Raw genomic sequence first — 17,091 nt, forward strand, 5'->3', positions numbered from 1 at the left:
ATTTGTTTCGTAACGTTTGTAAACGTTTCGCTTAAATTTCTAAAAAGGTGAAACGTTTTATTTATTTCATAACGTTTGTAAACGTTAGGCTTAAATTGCTTAAAAGGTGAAACGCTTGGATTTGTTTCGTAACGTTTGTAAACGTTTAGCTTAAATTGCTAAAAAGGGGAAACGCTTGGATTTGTTTCGTAACGTTTGTAACGTTTTGCTTCAATGACTAAAAAGATGAAACGTTGGATTTGTTTCGTAACGTTTGTAAACATTTGGCTTAAATTGCTAAAAAGGTGAAACGTTTTATTTCTTTCATAACGTTTGTAAACATTTGGCTTAAATTGCTAAAAAGGTGAAACGCTTGGATTTGTTTCGTAATGTTTGTAAACGTTTGGCTTATATCACTAAAACGGTGAAACGCTTCCATTTGTTTCAGAACGTTTGTAAACGTTTGGCTTAAATAGCTAAATAGGTGAAACGTTTGGATTTGTTTCGTAACGTTTGTAAACGTTTGGCTTAAATCGCTAAAAAGGTGAATTGTTTAGATTTGTTTCGTAAAGTTTGTAAACATTTGGCTTAAATCGCTAAAAATGTGAAACGTTTTGATTTGCTTCGTAACGTTTCAAACGTTTGGTTTTGTTTCATAATGTTTGTAAACGTTTGGTTTAAATCGCTAAAAAGATGAAATGTTTGGATTTGTTTAGTAACGTTTGTAAACGTTTGGGATAAATCGCTAAAAAGGTGAAACGTTCGGATTTGTTTCGTAACGTTTGTAAACGTTTGGGTTAAATCACTGAAAAGGTGAAATGTTTGATCTGTTTCGTAATGTTTGTAAACGTTTGGCTTAAAGTGTTAAAAAGGTGAAACGTTTTATTTGTTTCATAACGTTTGTAAACGTTAGGCTTAAATTGCTTAAAAGGTGAAACGCTTGGATTTGTTTCGTAACGTTTGTAAACGTTTAGCTTAAATTGCTAAAAAGGGGAAACGCTTGGATTTATTTCGTAACGTTTGTAACGTTTTGCTTAAATGACTAAAAAGATGAAACGTTGGATTTGTTTCGTAACGTTTGTAAACATTTGGCTTAAATTGCTAAAAAGGTGAAACGCTTGGATTTGTTTCTTAACGTTTGTAAACGTTTGGCTTATATCACTAAAACGGTGAAACGCTTCCATTTGTTTCAGAACGTTTGTAAACGTTTGGCTTAAATAGCTAAATAGGTGAAACGTTTGGATTTGTTTCGTAACGTTTGTAAACGTTTGGCTTAAATCGCTAAAAAGGTGAATTGTTTGGATTTGTTTCGTAAAGTTTGTAAACATTTGGCTTAAATCGCTAAAAATGTGAAACGTTTTGATTTGCTTCGTAACGTTTCAAACGTTTGGTTTTGTTTCATAATGTTTGTAAACGTTTGGTTTAAATCGCTAAAAAGATGAAATGTTTGGATTTGTTTAGTAACGTTTGTAAACGTTTGGCATAAATCGCTAAAAAGGTGAAACGTTCGGATTTGTTTCGTAACGTTTGTAAACGTTTGGGTTAAATCACTGAAAAGGTGAAATGTTTGATCTGTTTCGTAATGTTTGTAAACGTTTGGCTTAAATTGTTAAAAAGGTGAAACGTTTTATTTGTTTCATAACGTTTGTAAACTTTAGGCTTAAATTGCTAAAAAGGTGAAACGCTTGGATTTGTTTCGTAACGTTTGTAAACGTTTGGCTTAAATTGTTAAAATGGGGAAACGCTTGGATTTGTTTCGTAACATTTGTAACGTTTGTCTTAAATCACTAAAAAGATGAAACGTTGGATTTGTTTCGTAACGTTTGTAAACATTTGGCTTAAGTTGCTAAAAAGGTGAAACGTTTTATTTGTTTTATAACGTTTGTAGATGTTTGGCTTAAATTGCTAAAAAGGTGAAACGCTTGGATTTGTTTCGTAACGTTTGTAAATGTTTGGCTTAAATTACTAAAAAGGTGAAACGCTTCCATTTGTTTCGGAACATTTGTAAACGTTTGGCTTAAATAGCTAAATAGGTGAAACGTTTGGATTTGTTTCATAACGTTTGTAAACGTTTGGCTTAAATCGCTAAATAGGTGAATTGTTTGGATTTGTTTTGTAACGTTTGGCTTAAATTGCTAAAGAAACACTTGGTTTTGTTTCGTAACGTTTGTAAACGTTTGGCTTAAATCGCTAAAAATGTGAAACGTTTTGATTTGCTTCGTAACGTTTTAAACGTTTGGTTTTGTTTCATAATGTTTGTAAACGTCTGGTTTAAATCGCTAAAAAGATGAAACGTTTTGATTTGTTTCGTAACGTTTGTAAACGTTTGGCTTAAATCACTAAAAAGGTAAAATGTTTAGATTTGTTTCGTAACGTTTGTAAACGTTTGGCTTGAATCGCTAAAAAGATGAAACGTTTGGATTTGTTTCGTAACGTTTGTAAACGTTTGGCTTAAATCACTAAAAAGGTGAAACGTTTGGATTTGTTTCGTAACGTTAGTAAACATTAGGCTTAAATCGCTAAAAAGGTGAATTGTTTGGATTTGTTTCGTAACAATTGTAAACGTTTGGCTTAAAATGCTAAAAAGGTGAAACGCTTGGATTTGTTTTATAATGTTTGTAAACGTTTGGCTTAAATTGCTAAAAAGGTGAAACGCTTGGATTTGTTTCGTAACGTTTGTAAAAGTTTGGCTTAAATCGCCAAAAAGGTGAAACGGTACGATTTGTTTCGTGACGTTTGTAAACGCGTGGCTTAAATCGCTTAAAAGGCGAAACGTTGGGCATTGTTTCTAACGTTTGTAAACGTTTGGCTCAAATCGCTAAAAAGGTGAAACGTTTGGATTTGTTTCGTAAGGTTTGGCTTAAATCGCTAAAAAGGTGAAACGTCTAGATTTTTTTTGTATCGTTTGTAAACGTTTGGCTTAAATAGCTAAAAAGGTGAAACGTTTGGATTTGTTTCGAAACCTTTGTAAACGTTTGGCTTAAATTTCTAAAGAGGTGAAAAGCTTTAATTTGTTTCGTATCTTTTGTAAACGTTTGGCTTAAATTGCTAAAAAGGAGAAATGCTTGGGTTTGTTTCACAACGTTTGTAAACATATGGCTTATATCGCTAAAAAGTTGAAACGTTTGGATTTGCTTCGTACCGTTTGTAAACGTTTTGTTTAATTCGCTAAAAAGGTGAAACGCTTGGATTTATTTCGTAGCGTTTGTAAACGTTGGGCTTGAATTGCTAAAAAGGTGAAATGCTTGGATTTCTTTCGTTGCGTTTGTAAACGTTTGGTTTAAATTGCTAAAAAGGTGAAACACTTGGTTTTGTTTCGTAGCGTTTGTAAAACGTTTGGCTTCAATCGCTAAAAAGGTGAAACGTTTGGATTTGTTTCGTAACGTTTGTAAACGTGTGGCTTAAATTGCTAAAAAGGGAAAACGTTTGGATTTGTTTCCTAACGTTTGTAAACGTTTGGCTGAAATCACTAAAATGGGGAAACAGTTAGATTTGTTTCGTAAGGTTTGGCTGAAATTGCGAAAAAGGTAAAACGTTTGGTTTTGTTTCGCTACGTTTGTAAACCGTCGGCTCAAATCGCTAAAAAAGTGAAACGTTTGGATTTGTTTCGTAGCGTTCGTAAACGCTTGGCTTAAATTGCTAAGAAGGTGAAACGCTTTAATTTGTTTCCGTAACGTTTGTAAACGTTTGGCTTAAATTACTTGAAAGGTGAAACGCTTGGATTTGTTTCATAACGTTTGTAAACGTTTTGCTTACATTGCTAAAAACTTGAAACGCTTGGATTTGTTTGGTAGCGTTTGGTAGCGTTTGTAAACATTTGGCTTAAGTCGCTAAAAAGGTGAAACGTTTGGATTTATTTTGTACCATTTGTAAACGTTTGGCTTAAATTGCTAAAAAGGTGAAATGTTTGGATTTGTTTCGTGAAGTTTGTAAACGTTTGGCTTAAATTGCTAAAAAGGTGAAACGCTCGGATTTGTTTCGTGACGTTTGTAAACATTTAACTTAAATTTTAAACGCTTGGATTTGTTTCGTTGCGTTTGTAAAGGTTTTGCTTAAATTGCTAAAAAGGAAAAACGTTTCGTTTTTGTTTCGTAACGTTTTTAAACGTTTGGCTTAAATTGCTAAAAATGTGAAACATTTTGATTTGTTTCGTAACGTTTGTAAACGTTTGGCTTCAATCGCTAAAAAGGGGAATCGTTTAGATTTGTTTCGTATCGTTTGTAAACGTTTGACATAAATCGCTAAAAAGGCGAAACTTTTGGAATTGTTTCATAACGTTTTAAACGTTTGACTTAAATCACTAAAATGGGGAAATATTTAGATTTGTTTCCTAACGTTTGTAAACGTGTGGCTTAAATTGCTAAAAATGTGAAACGTTTTGTTTTGTTTCGTATCGCTTGTAAACGTTCGAAATCGCTAAAAAGTGAAACACTTGGATTTGTTTTGTATCATTTGTAAACGTTTGGCTTAAATTGCCAAAAAGGTGAAACGCTTGGATTTGTTTTGTAACGTTTGTAAACATTTGGTTAAAATTGCTAGAAATGGAAACTCTTGGATTTGATTCAGAACGTTTGGAAACGTTTGGCTTAAATTGCTAAAAAGGTAAAACTCTTGGTTTTGTTTCGTAACGTTTGTAAAGGTTTGGCTTAAATCGCTAAAAATGTGAAACATTTGGATTTGTTTCATAACGTTTTAAACGTTTGGTTTTGTTTCGTAACATTTGTATATGTTTGGCATAAATCGCTAAAAATATTAAACGTTTGGATTTGTTTCGTAACGTTTTAAATGTTTGGTTTTGTTTCGTAACGTTTGTAAACGTTTGGCTTAAATTGCTAAAAAAGGAAAACATTTGGATTTGTTTCGTAGCGTTTGTAAATGTTAGGCTTCAATCGCTAAAAAGGTGAAACGTTTGCATTTGTTTCTTAACGTTTGTAAACGTTCCGCTAAAATCGCTAAGAAGGTTAAATGTTTGAATTTTTTTCGTAACGTTTGTAAACATATGGCTTCAATCGCTAAAAAGTTGAAACGTTTGGATTTGCTTCGTACCGTTTGTAAACGTTTGGTTTAAATCGCTAAAAAGGTGAAACACTTGGATTTGTTTCGTAACGTTTGTAAACGTTTGGCTTAATTTGCTAAAAAGGTGAAACGCTTGGATTTATTTCGTAGCGTTTGTAAACGTTGGGCATAAATTGCTAAAAAGGTGAAATGCTTGGATTTATTTCGTTGCGTTTGTAATAGTTTTGGCTTAAATTGCTAAAAAGGTGAAACACTTGGTTTTGTTTCGTAGAGTTTGTAAACATTTGGCTTAAATCGCTAAAAAGGTGAAACGTTTGGATTCGTTTCATACCGTTTGTAAACTTTAGGCTTAAACGGATAAAAAGGTGAAACGTTTGGATTTTTTTCGTAACGTTTGTAAACGGTTGGCTTAAATTGCAAAAAAGGTGAAACGCTTGGATTTGTTTCGTAACGTTTGGCTTAAATCGCTAACAAGGTGAAACGCTTGGATTTGTTTCGTAACGTTTGTATACATTTGGCTTATATTACTAAAAAGGGGAAACATTTGGATTTGTTTCGTTACGTTCGTAAACGTTTTGCTTAAATTGCTAAAAAGGTGAAATGCTTGGATTTGTTTCATAACCTTTGTAAACATTTGGCTTAGATCGCTAAAAATATGAAACGATTGGATTTGTTTAGTGACATTTGTAAATGTTTGGCTTAAATGGCTAAAAAGGCGAAACGTTGGGATTGGTTTCGTAACGTTTTTAAACGTTTGACGTAAATCGCTAAATAGGTGTAACGTTTGATTTTGTTTCGTAGTTTGTAAACGTTTGGCTTAAATTGCTAAAAAAGTGAAACATTTGGATTTGTTTCGTAACGTAAATCGCTAAAAAGTTGAAACGTTTGAATTTGTTTCATAACCTTTGTAAACGTTTGGCTTAAATCGCTACAAAGGTGAAACGTTTGTCTTTTTTTGTAACATTTGGCTTATATTGCTGAAAAGGTGAAACGTTTGGATTTGTTTCATAACGTTTGTAAACGTTTGGCTTAAATTGCTAAAAAGGCGAAACGTTTGCCTTAAATTGCTAAAAATGTAAAACGTTTGGTTTTGTTTCGTAGCGTTTATAAAGGTTTGGCATAAATCACTAAAATGGTGACGCGTTTGGATTTTTTCGTACCGTTTGTAAACGTTTGGCTAAAATCGCTAAAAAGGGGAAACATTGAGATTTGTTTCGTAACGTTTGTAAACGTTTCGCTCAAATTGCTAAAAAGATGTAACGTTTGGTTTTGTTTCGTAAAGTTTGTAAACGTTTGGCTTAAATTGCTAAACAGGGGAAACGTTTGGATTTGTTTCGTAACGTTTGTAAACATTTGGCTTAAATCGCTAAAAAGGGGAAACGTTTGGATTTGTTGCGTTACGATTGTAAACGTTTTGCTTAAATCACTAAAAAGGCGAAACTTTTGGATTTGTTTCGTAACGTTTGTAAACGTTTGGCTTAAATCGCCTAAAAGGTGAAACGTTTGGATTTGTTTCGAAACGTTTGTAAACGTTTGGCTTAAATTGCTAAAAAGGTGAAACGCTTGGATTTGTTTAGTAACATTTGTAAATGTTTAGCTTCAATTACTAAAAAGGTGAAATGCTTGGAATTGTTCTGGAAAGTTTGTAAACGTTTGGCTTAAATTGCTAAAAATTTGAAACGCTTGGTTTTGTTTCGTAACGTTTGTAAACGTTTGGCCTAAATTTTTAAAAATGGGAAAGCTTTAGATTGGTTTCAAAACATTTGTAAACGTTTGGCTTAAATCGCTAAAAACGTGAAACATTTGTATTTTTTTCGTAGCGTTCTTAAACGTTTGGCTTAAATCGCTAAAAAGGTGAAACATTTGGATTTGTTTTGTAACGTTTTAAACGTTTGGCTTAAATTGCTAAAATGGGGAGACATTTGAATTTTTTTTGTAGCGTTTGTAAACGTTCGCTAAAATCGCTAAAAAGGTGAAACGTTTGGATTTTTTTGTAACGTTTGTAAACGTTCTGCTTAAATAGCTAAAAAGGTGAAACTTTTGGATTTGTTTCGTAACGTTTGTAAACGTTTGGCTTAAATTGCTAAAAAGGCAAAACGTTTGGATTTGTTTCGTAACGTTTGTAAACGTTTGGCTTAAATTGCTAAAAAGGAGAAACGCTTAGATTTGTTTCGTAATGTTTGTAAACGTTTGGCTTAAATCGCTAAAAAGGGGAAACGTTTGGATTTTTTTGTAGTGTTTGTAGACGTTTGTCTTAAATCACTAAAAAGGTGAAATGATTGGATTTGTTTCGTAGCGTTTGTAAATGTTTGTCTTAAATCGCTAAAAAGGTGAAACGTTTGGATTTGTTTTGTACCGTTTGTAAACGTTTGGCTTAAATTGCTAAAAAGGTGAAATGTTTGATTTGTTTTGTAACGTTTGTAAACGTTTGGCTTAAATTGCTAAAGAGGTGAAACATTTGGATTTATTTCCAAACCTTTGTAAATGTTTGGGTTAAATCGCTAAAAAGGTGAAATGTTTGGATTTGTTTCGTAACTTTTGTAAACGTTCCGCTTAAATCGATAAAAAAGGTGAAACGCTTGGATTTGTTTTGCAACGTTTGTAAACTTTTGGTTTAAATTGCTAAAAAGGTGAAACGCTTGGTTTTGTTATGTAACGTTTTTAAACGTTTGGCTTAAATTGTTAGTAGTATGTGCCCTAGGGCCATTTGATCGTGTATATTTGTAGAATTAATCCCAATGGCAAAGATATATATGTTTTATTTGAACTAAGTGTCTCATCAACTAAGTGTTCATTTATTACGTATTGTCCTTATCACATTGTGATAGAATCTATTCATAAGGTGTTAAGAATATGAGTGACATATTCTATTATACAAGTGATCTAAATAACCGTTCAAAATCGATGGGGTCCTGCGAATAAGGGCATCGCATTATCCCAGAAAGATCGTCACCTCTGTTTATTTCCCTTATTAGTAAATAGCTACTAATCATAGGAAGTAGTGAGTCTCATACTACTTGATGGGGATCAGAATAAACATGTGGACACTCAAGGTGTTGAGTAAGTTGAACGAGTGACGCTAGATGACTTATACATGGTAATTCATTAAAGTCAATTTAATGTCATCTAGTTCATAATTGTACATATTTCCTTTGACTTGCAGTGACACTATCTTGTATATAGGTGATTAGAGTTTGATACTCTTTAACCCTAGACCTTTCATGAGCTAGGGCCGCGGGATATGTTGGCTCTAATTAGTTGTATATGGAGATAGGGGTTTAACCTAGAAAGGATTCATCACTCTAAATGAACAGAGACAAGATTCTATGCTATCTCGAATTGTTCTTGATGGATGATAAAACCTGCGCAGGTGTATATGACTTGCATAGAAAGTTTTTTCTAGTTGATGTCATATTTATCAAGAATTAGACTTGAGAGATGAGGTCATATAATCAAGACAAACAGTGTTTGACTTAATCGTGACACTAGTCGAGATTGGAATCTTAGATGAAGGGAATTTTAAGTGTACGGTAATTATGAACATTGGTTCATAAAGAATGCATCGAACCATTCATCTCTATTTAGAGGTCGTGATATGTTGCTAGACGTCACTCTCGATTTACGAGAATTAATAATTAAATGGGATTTAATTATTTATTATTAGAAAGGCATTTCTTATGTCTCTCGTTGCCATATAGATGTGAACCTAGTTAGTCAAACACAATAGAGTTTGCAACCGATTGAGTTTGGAAAGATTGATTTCATATAGATACAATAACAAGTACAAATTAAGGACTAATTTGTAAGAGTTATAAATTAGTAGGAACCTAATAGTACTATATCCAAGTTAATTAGGGACTAATTTATAAGAGTTATAAATTAGTAGGAACCTAATTATATTTTAACCAAGTTTTATTATTAAAAGGCTTAAGTAATTAATTAGTGTAATTGATAATACTTAAATCACTAATCATAAGTTAATGGAATGATGATGTCATGGTGATGATTTAATGAGATAAGCTTATGTCATATATGGGATGTCATATGATGACATCACCTATATGATGTCACCTATGTGATGTCACCACATTAAAGGTGCCATGTGGTGGCAATACCTTTGCTTGGTGTGTGACACCTAGCATGCAAGGTGTTGCATTCTTAAGCAAAGCTCTACCTTATAAATAGAGCTTGGCTTTTCTCATTTCATTACACAACACCACACAACACACATCTCAATATAAAGTTGTAGAGAGAGAAAGTACTTGAAGGAGTTCCAGTAGTCATGAATCACGGGAAAAACTTAGCGACGTTTTTCATACATCCGAGCAAAGACGTAATCGCGGCGAGAGTTTGAGCTTAGGGCTGCTCGGCAAGAGGAACTCTTGCGAATTACTTCAAGGCAAGCAATCGGACGCATACTCGTGTGGATGAGCTTGAGGTCGCCGTACTTTTAGGACTACAAGAATCGTTTGAGAATCGACATATGTATTCTTCTTACGATTCCTATATGCGTGCTTTAGTTACTAAATGATACGACGATCCATTTTGTTGTTGATATGATCAACATTAGGATCCAGATTGTTGGAATTTTGATTTTGAATTGAAATATACGATCCGGACCCGCGCGTCTCGCTGCGCCAACAGTGGTATCAAAGAAAAGGATAATGTGCATGGAGATGCAACACATGGAAATGTGTCGATTATCCGATTCTAGGGAACTCTCACTCATGATCGAGTGACGAAGTGAGGCTCTCCAACCTAGAGCGTATGTGATGCGTGCTTTGATAGGTACATATGGATGTCACCCTATGAGATAGGATCGAGTCCATATTGGTCCACAACCTCACTGTTCGCCAATAGTGGTGTCAGAGCCACTGTATCATCGAGTATTAACGCTTTACGATTGAAAACATGTATAAATAATCATGGACTTAGGAATTATTATGGGCATGTAATTTATAATTCTGAGGGCTTAATTTTTTTCCAAAACGAATAAACGCTATTTTGATATTAATTACATTTGATTAAATTATGTCTAGAAGATTGGTACTTAAGAGGTCCGCTCGTGACCCTCCAATCTATCTTGCAAATTTTTCTAATGTGATCATTTTACATAATACGTGATTCGCTTGTATATTATGTTGTTATCAACGGAATATGCGGAAAAAGCGAAACCCGAAAAAAAAGACCCGGGGAAAAAAAATTATAATATTGTTTTTTTTCATAAAAACCAAAAATGAGTAACGACGGGAGGAAGAGTTAGAGGAGATTCATGAATCGATTTCAGATCTGAATATGGCAGTAATTGGGAGTAATGAAAAGATAGAGAAGAAGTTGGATCTAGAAGATGATGAAAGATCATAATCAATGGCGAAGGAACAGATTGTGCAGATTGGAGAGAGTAATCAGATTACGGAGGTACATGGAACTAGGGTCTGCCAAGAAGAAGTAGCTGTTGAAATCAAAGAGACTGAGGATGGTCCTAAGGTTGGCAATGAGAACAAATCTTGGAGATCACTATTTACTTCAAATATGTTAAAAGAAAATGGTACTAAGCTGTAGTATCACCCACCATCGTTGAGTAATGGAAAACGATTTGTTAAATTCAACTCGAAGGAGGTAAATGAAGGTGAAGAAAGGTGGAAGTATTCACTAGTTTGTTCGGTAATTGGTACTGGACCAAGATTTTTCAGATTGAAAGGATTTCTAATGAGTAGATGGAGGGATATTGGTCTTAGTGAGGTAATCCAAATTAACCCTAAGATGTTCCTTTTACAATTTGATTGTGATGATGGCAAAGTTAAAGGTCTTCGTGATGGACTGATTTTCTTTGATCAAAGGCCTGTTGTGGTCAAAGAATGGCAAAGAAGGATGAAATTTACTATTGATGAACTATTGAAAATTCCAGTGTGGATTCAACTTCCAAAGCTACCATGGGAGTTCTGGTCACAAGAAATACTAGGGAGAATTTCAAGTCTTTGTGGAAGACTAATGTATACTGACCAGTATACAAGTGACTTCTCTAGGCTATCCTATGCCCGAGTACTAGTGGAGATGGAGGTATTTGGAGAATTTCCAGAAGAGATTGTGCTAGAAGATGAAAATGGGGATCAATTTACACAGAAGGTTGTTTATGAATGGAAGCCCCAAGCTTGTACCAAGTGTAAAATGCTAGGGCATAATGTGACCTATTGTAAGAACAATACTGATATCCAGAAAGCTTGGATCCCTAAAGAAAAGGAAGTGATAAAAGAGAATGGTGAGAAGATGGAAAGTGGTAGTAAGGAGAAAGATGAGGTGATTATGGGAGCTATAGCAGGGAACAAGAGTATTGAGAACAACAGTGTAGGGAACCATAAAAATCCCTATGGTAGCAAAACTCCAGCCCAGGCCAAGGGTAAGAGTAAGGTGGTGGTTCAGGCTAAAACTATGGGGATTCCATTAGGAGCCAGAACTAGTACTTTTGGTGAAAAAAGTGATGTGATGGTGGAAAATATGGGAGTAGGAAAAGTTGGTGTCATTGGAGACAGGAGGCCCGGAAAGCACAATTTTCCCCCTGAAAAGGGAAAATGATTGGTGCTTGGAATATTAGGGGTCTAAATGATCCCATAACGCAATTAGAGGTGAAGAAGCTCATATGTACTCATCAGCTCTCTCTAATTGCGATTGTGGAAACAAGTGTGCGAGAGGTTAACATCAAGAAAGTTTATGACATTATGAATCTGAATGGATGGAGGTTAGTCAACAACAATGATTGTTGTTCCTTGGGTAGATTATGGATCCTGATAAAAATGGATATTTGGTCAGTAATAGGTGTTAGTAAAACTGATCAAATGATTCACTGTGAGGTGGAGAATAATTGCACGAAGTTCAATTGCACATTCATTTATAGTGCCAATGACCACCTGAAAAGGAAAGAGTTATGGAAGGACCTATGTAATATAACACTGAATCAGGAGATGGCATGGGTAATTCTTGGAGACTTAAATGCTATTCTTAGAGATAGTGAGAGAATTGGTGGCAACAGTGTTAACCAGGGTGACTCTGAGGAATTTCAGGCTTGTATAGATGAATTTAACTTGCTGGAATTGAAGTGGTCAGGTAACTTGTTTACATGGACCAACAATCAGGATGCTGTTAGCAAAATATGGAGGAGATTGGATAGAGCATTAGTGAATGAGGAGTGGATGAACAAATTCAATAATGTAGAGGCCAGAATACTCAACCAATGTATTTCTGACCATGCTCCTATTATTATTGGATTTAATGAGTTTGTTGTCAATCAACCTAAGCCTTTTAGATTCTGTAATATGTGGACAGAATGTAAGGAGTTTTTAAATATTTTAAGGAATGTTTGGAGTAAACCTATAGGAAGCCACCCTATGTTTAGAATTGTGCAAAAGCTTAAAATGTTGAAGCATGATTTAAAAGATCTTAATAGGTCCAATTTTTGTGATATTTCATTACAAGTTGAGAGGGTGAGGAAGTTGCTGGAGGAGATTCAATGTCAAATTCATAAGAATCCTTTGGATCCCGAGCTTTTAGATGAGGAGTTAGCAGTTGGTAGTCTTGTTAAGAAACTACTCAAGTGGGAAGAGGTATTCTTGAGAAAAAAATCAAGAGTACAATGAATAGAGTTGGGTGATTTAAATACCAACTTCTTCCACAAGGCTTTGAAATAGAAGAATGCAAGTAACAAGATTAGCCATCTTAAGGTTAATGGAGTGATTATTTCTGATCAAGATGAGATTGTTAGAAGCATAGTGGGGTATTATAAAAGTCTGTTTGGCACTAATAATGCTTGGAATGCTAGTATAGAAAACAGGATCTTATCTAATGGGAATCTGGTGTCTGTTGAAGATAGCATTAATATGTGCAAACCTGTATTAAACTCTGAGATCATAGGGGCAATTTTTGAGATTGGGAGTGATAAAGCTCCTGGAGCTGATGGATATAACAGTGTATTTTTCAAGAAAAGTTGGGATATAATAGGAAGTGAGGTCTGTGCTGCACTTAGGGAGTTCTTTGATTCTGGCTGTTTGTTGAAGCAGATCAACACTACTATTATAACAATCATACCTGAGGTGGAGAATGCTAAGAATATGAGTGATTTCAGGCCAATATTATGATGTAATGTGATTTATAAGTGTATAACTAAAATCATCTCTGCTATAATGAAGGGTTGTTTGGAGTATATCATTGACAAAGCACAATTTGTTTTTGTACCTGGGAGGAAGATTGGAGACAATATATTAATGGCCCATGAGCTGATTCACAATTACCATAGAATTACTTAATGACTTAGAGTTATTAATATTTACATCTTGTGAAGATGGGGCTTAGATATAGTTGTCAATGGCACTAGTGCAAGTGGGAGATTGTTTGTAGTATGTGCCCTAGTGCCATTTGATCGTGTATATTTGTAGAACTAATCCTAATCGAAAAGATATGTATGTTATATTTGAACTAAGTGTCTCATCAACTAAGTGTTCATTTATTACGTATTGTCCTTATCACATTGTGATAGAATCTATTCTTAAGGTGTTAAGAATATGAGTGACAGATTCTATTATATAAGTGATCTAAATAACCGTTCACGATCGATGGGGTCCTGCGAATAAGGGCATCGCATTATCCTGGAAAGATCGTCACCTCTATTTATTCTCCTTATTAGCAAAGAGCTACTAATTATAGGAAGTAGTGAGTCTCATACTACTTGATGGGGATCAGAATAAACATGTGGACACTCAAGGTGTTGAGTGACTCGAACAAGTGACGCTAGATGACTTATACATTGTAATTCATAAAAGTCAATTTAATGTCATCTAGTTCATAATTGTACATATGTCCTTTGACTTGCGGTGCCACTATCTTGTATATCGGTGATTAGAGTTTGATACTCTTTAACCCTAGATCTTTCATGAGCTTGGGCCGCGGGATGTGTTGGCTTTAGTTAGTTGTATATGGAGATAGGGGTTTAACCTAGAAAGGATTCATCACTCTGGATGAACAGAGACAAGATTCTATGCTATCTCGAATTGTTCTTAATGGATGATAAAACCTACGCAGGTGTATATGACTTACATAGAAAGTTGTTCCTAGTAGGAGTCATATTTATCAAGAATTAGAACTGAGAGATGAGGTCATATAATCAAGACAAACATTGTTTGAGTTAAACGTGACACTAGTCGAGATTGGAATCTTAGATGAAGGGAATTTTAATTGTACGGTAGTTATGAACATTGCTTCATAAAGAATGCGTAGGAACCTTCATCTCTATTTTGGGGTCGTGATATGTTGCTAGACGTCACTCTCGATCAACGAGAATTAATGATTAAATGGGATTTAATTATTTATTATAAAAAAAGGCGTTTTTTATGTCTCTTGTTGACATATAGATGCGAACCTTGTTAGTCACACACAATAAAGTGTGCAACCGATTGAGTTAAGAAAGATCGATTTCATATAGATACTAGCATTATCTCGGAAATTAATATAAAATGAAAAACAAGTACAAATCAGGGACTAATTAGTAAGAGTTATAAATTAGTAGGAACCTAATAGTACTATGTCCAAGTTAAATAAGAGTTAAAAATTAGTAGAACCCTAATTATATTTTAACCAAGTTTTATGATTAAAAGGCTTAAGTAATTAATTAGTGTAATTAATAGTATTTAAATCACTAATCATAAGTTAATGGAATGATGATGTCATGGTGATGATGTAATGAGATAAGCTTATGTCATATATGGGATGTCATATGATGACATCACCTATATGATGTCACCACATGAAAGGTGTCATGTGGTGGCAACACCTTTGCTTGGTGTGTGACACCAAGCATGCAAGGTGTTGCATTCATAAGCAAAGCTCTACCTTATAAATAGAGCTTGGCTTTTCTCATTTCATTACACAACACTACACAAAACACATCTCACTACAGAGTTGTAGAGAGAGAAAGTACTTAAAGAAGTTCAAGTAGTCATCAATCACGGGAAACACTTAGCGACGTTTTTCATACATCTGAGCAAGGACTTAATTGCGGCGAGAGTTTGAGCTTAGGGCTGCTCGGCAAGAGGAACTCTTGCGGATTACTTAAAGGTGAGGATTCAATTGGACGTATACTTGTGTGGACGAGTTTGAGGTCGCCGTACTTTCTGGACTACAAGAATCGTAAGAGAATCGACATAGGTATCCTTCTTACGATTCCTATATGCATGCTTTAATTACTAAATGATACGACGGTCCATTTGTTGTTGATATGATCAACTTTAGGATCCGGATTGTTGGAATTATGATTTTGAATTGAAATATACGATACAGACCCGTGCGTCTCGCTGCGCCAACATAAATTTTTAAAAAGGTGAAACGCTTGGATTTATTTCGTAACGTTTGTAAACGTTTGGCTTAAATCGCTAAAAAAGTGAAACGTTTGGATTTGTTTCGTAACATTGGTAAACGTTTGGCTTAAATCGCTAAAAAGGTGAAACGTTTGGATTTGTTTTGTAACGTTTGTAAACGTTTGGCTTAAATCGCTAAAAAGGTGAAATGTTTGGATTTTTTTCGTAACGTTTTAAACGTTTGGCTGAAATCGCTAAAAATGGGAAACGCTAGGATTAGTTTCGTACCGTTTGTAAACGTTTGACTTAAATTGCTAAAAAGGTGAAATGTTTGGATTTTTTTCGTAACGTTTTAAACGTTTGGCTGAAATTGCTAAAAATGTGAAACGCTTGGATTTGTTTTGTAACGTTCGTAAACGTTTGGCCTAAATTGCTAAAAAGGCGAAACACTTGGAGTTGTTTAGTAATGTTTGCAAACGTTTGGCTTAAATCGATAAAAAAGCAAAACGCTTGGATTTGTTTCGTAATGTTTATAAACGTTTGGCTTAAATCGCTAAAAAGGTGAAACGTTTGGATTTGTTTCGTAATGTTTGCAGACGTTTGGCTTATATCGCTTAAAAGGTGAAGCGTTTGGATTTGTTTCGTACCGTTTGTAAACGTATGGCTTAAATCGCTAAAAGGTTGAAACGTTTGGATTTGTTTCGAAACCTTTGTAAACGTTTGGCTTAAATCGCTAAAAAGGTGAAATGTTTGGATTTGTTTCATAACGTTTTTAAATGTTCCGCTTAAATCGCTAAAAAGGTGAAATGTTTGGATTTGTTTCGTAATGTTTGTAAACGTTCTGCTTAAATTGCCAAAAAGGTGAAACGTTTCGATTTTTTTTGTAACGTTTGTAAACGTTTGGCTTATATTGCTAAAAAGGTGAAACGCTTGGATTTGTTTTGTAACGTTTGTAAATGTTAAGCTTAAATTGCGAAAAAGGTGAAACACTTGGTTTTGTTTCCTAACGATTGTAAACGTTTCGCTTAAATTGCTAAAATGGGAAACATTTGAATTTTTTTCTTAATGTTTTAAATGTTTGGTTTGGTTTCGTAACGTTTGTAAAAGTTTGGCTTAAATCACTAAAAAGGTGAAACGTTTGGATTCGTTTCGTAACGTTTGTAAACGTTTGGCATAAATCGCTAAAAAGGTGAAACGTTTGGATTTGTTTTGTAACGTTTGTAAATGTTTGGCTTAAATCGCTAAAAAGGTGAAATGTTTGGATTTATTTCGTAACGTTTGTACACGTTTGACTTAAATCGCTAAAAAGGTGAAACGTTTGGATAAGTTTCGTAAACGTTTTGCTTAATTCGCTAAAAAGGGGAAACGTTTAAATTTGTTTCGTAGCGTTTGTAAACGTTTGGCTTAAATCGCTAAAGAGGGGAAACGTTTGGATTTGTTTCCTAGCATTTGAAAACGTTTGGCTTAAATCGCTAAAAAGGTGAAACGTTTGGATTTGTTTCGTACCGTTTGTAAACGTTTTGCTTAAATTGCTAAAAAGGTGAAGCTCTTGGATTTCTTTCAAAACGTTTGTAAACGTTTTGCTGCAATTGCTAAAAAGGTGAAATGCATGGATTTGTTTCATTACGTTTGTAAAGGTTTGGCCTATATTGCTAAAAAGGGGAAACGCTTGGTTTTGTTTCGTAACGTTTGTAAATGTTTGGCTTATATTGCAAAATATGGGAAATATTTCGATTTGTTTCGTAACGTTTGGCTT

General features: G+C 34.4%; 1 protein-coding gene across 1 annotated transcript; it reads left to right on the forward strand.

The window, feature by feature from the left end:
* The first annotated feature begins 11,564 nt into the window (after nt 1-11,564).
* On the forward strand, nt 11,565-13,124 carry LOC126668397 (uncharacterized). The gene is made up of 2 exons (XM_050361601.1): nt 11,565-12,593; nt 12,678-13,124. The coding sequence occupies exons 1-2, from the start codon at nt 11,565-11,567 to the stop codon at nt 13,122-13,124; spliced, it is 1,476 nt and encodes a 491-aa protein (XP_050217558.1).
* The last annotated feature ends 3,967 nt before the right edge of the window (nt 13,125-17,091 follow it).

This window comes from Mercurialis annua, linkage group LG2 (genome assembly GCF_937616625.2).
Source record: "Mercurialis annua linkage group LG2, ddMerAnnu1.2, whole genome shotgun sequence".
In the NCBI taxonomy this organism is placed as follows: domain Eukaryota; kingdom Viridiplantae; phylum Streptophyta; class Magnoliopsida; order Malpighiales; family Euphorbiaceae; genus Mercurialis; species Mercurialis annua.

What these genes read in the sequence shown, in the direction of transcription:
- LOC126668397 (XM_050361601.1), top strand. Translation starts at nt 11,565, where the DNA reads ATGATTGGTGCTTGGAATATTAGGGGTCTAAATGATCCCATAACGCAA. An exon ending in AACTACTCAAGTGGGAAGAG is followed by an intron (nt 12,594 to 12,677) that starts GTATTCTTGAGA and finishes GCTTTGAAATAG; the next exon opens with AAGAATGCAAGTAACAAGAT.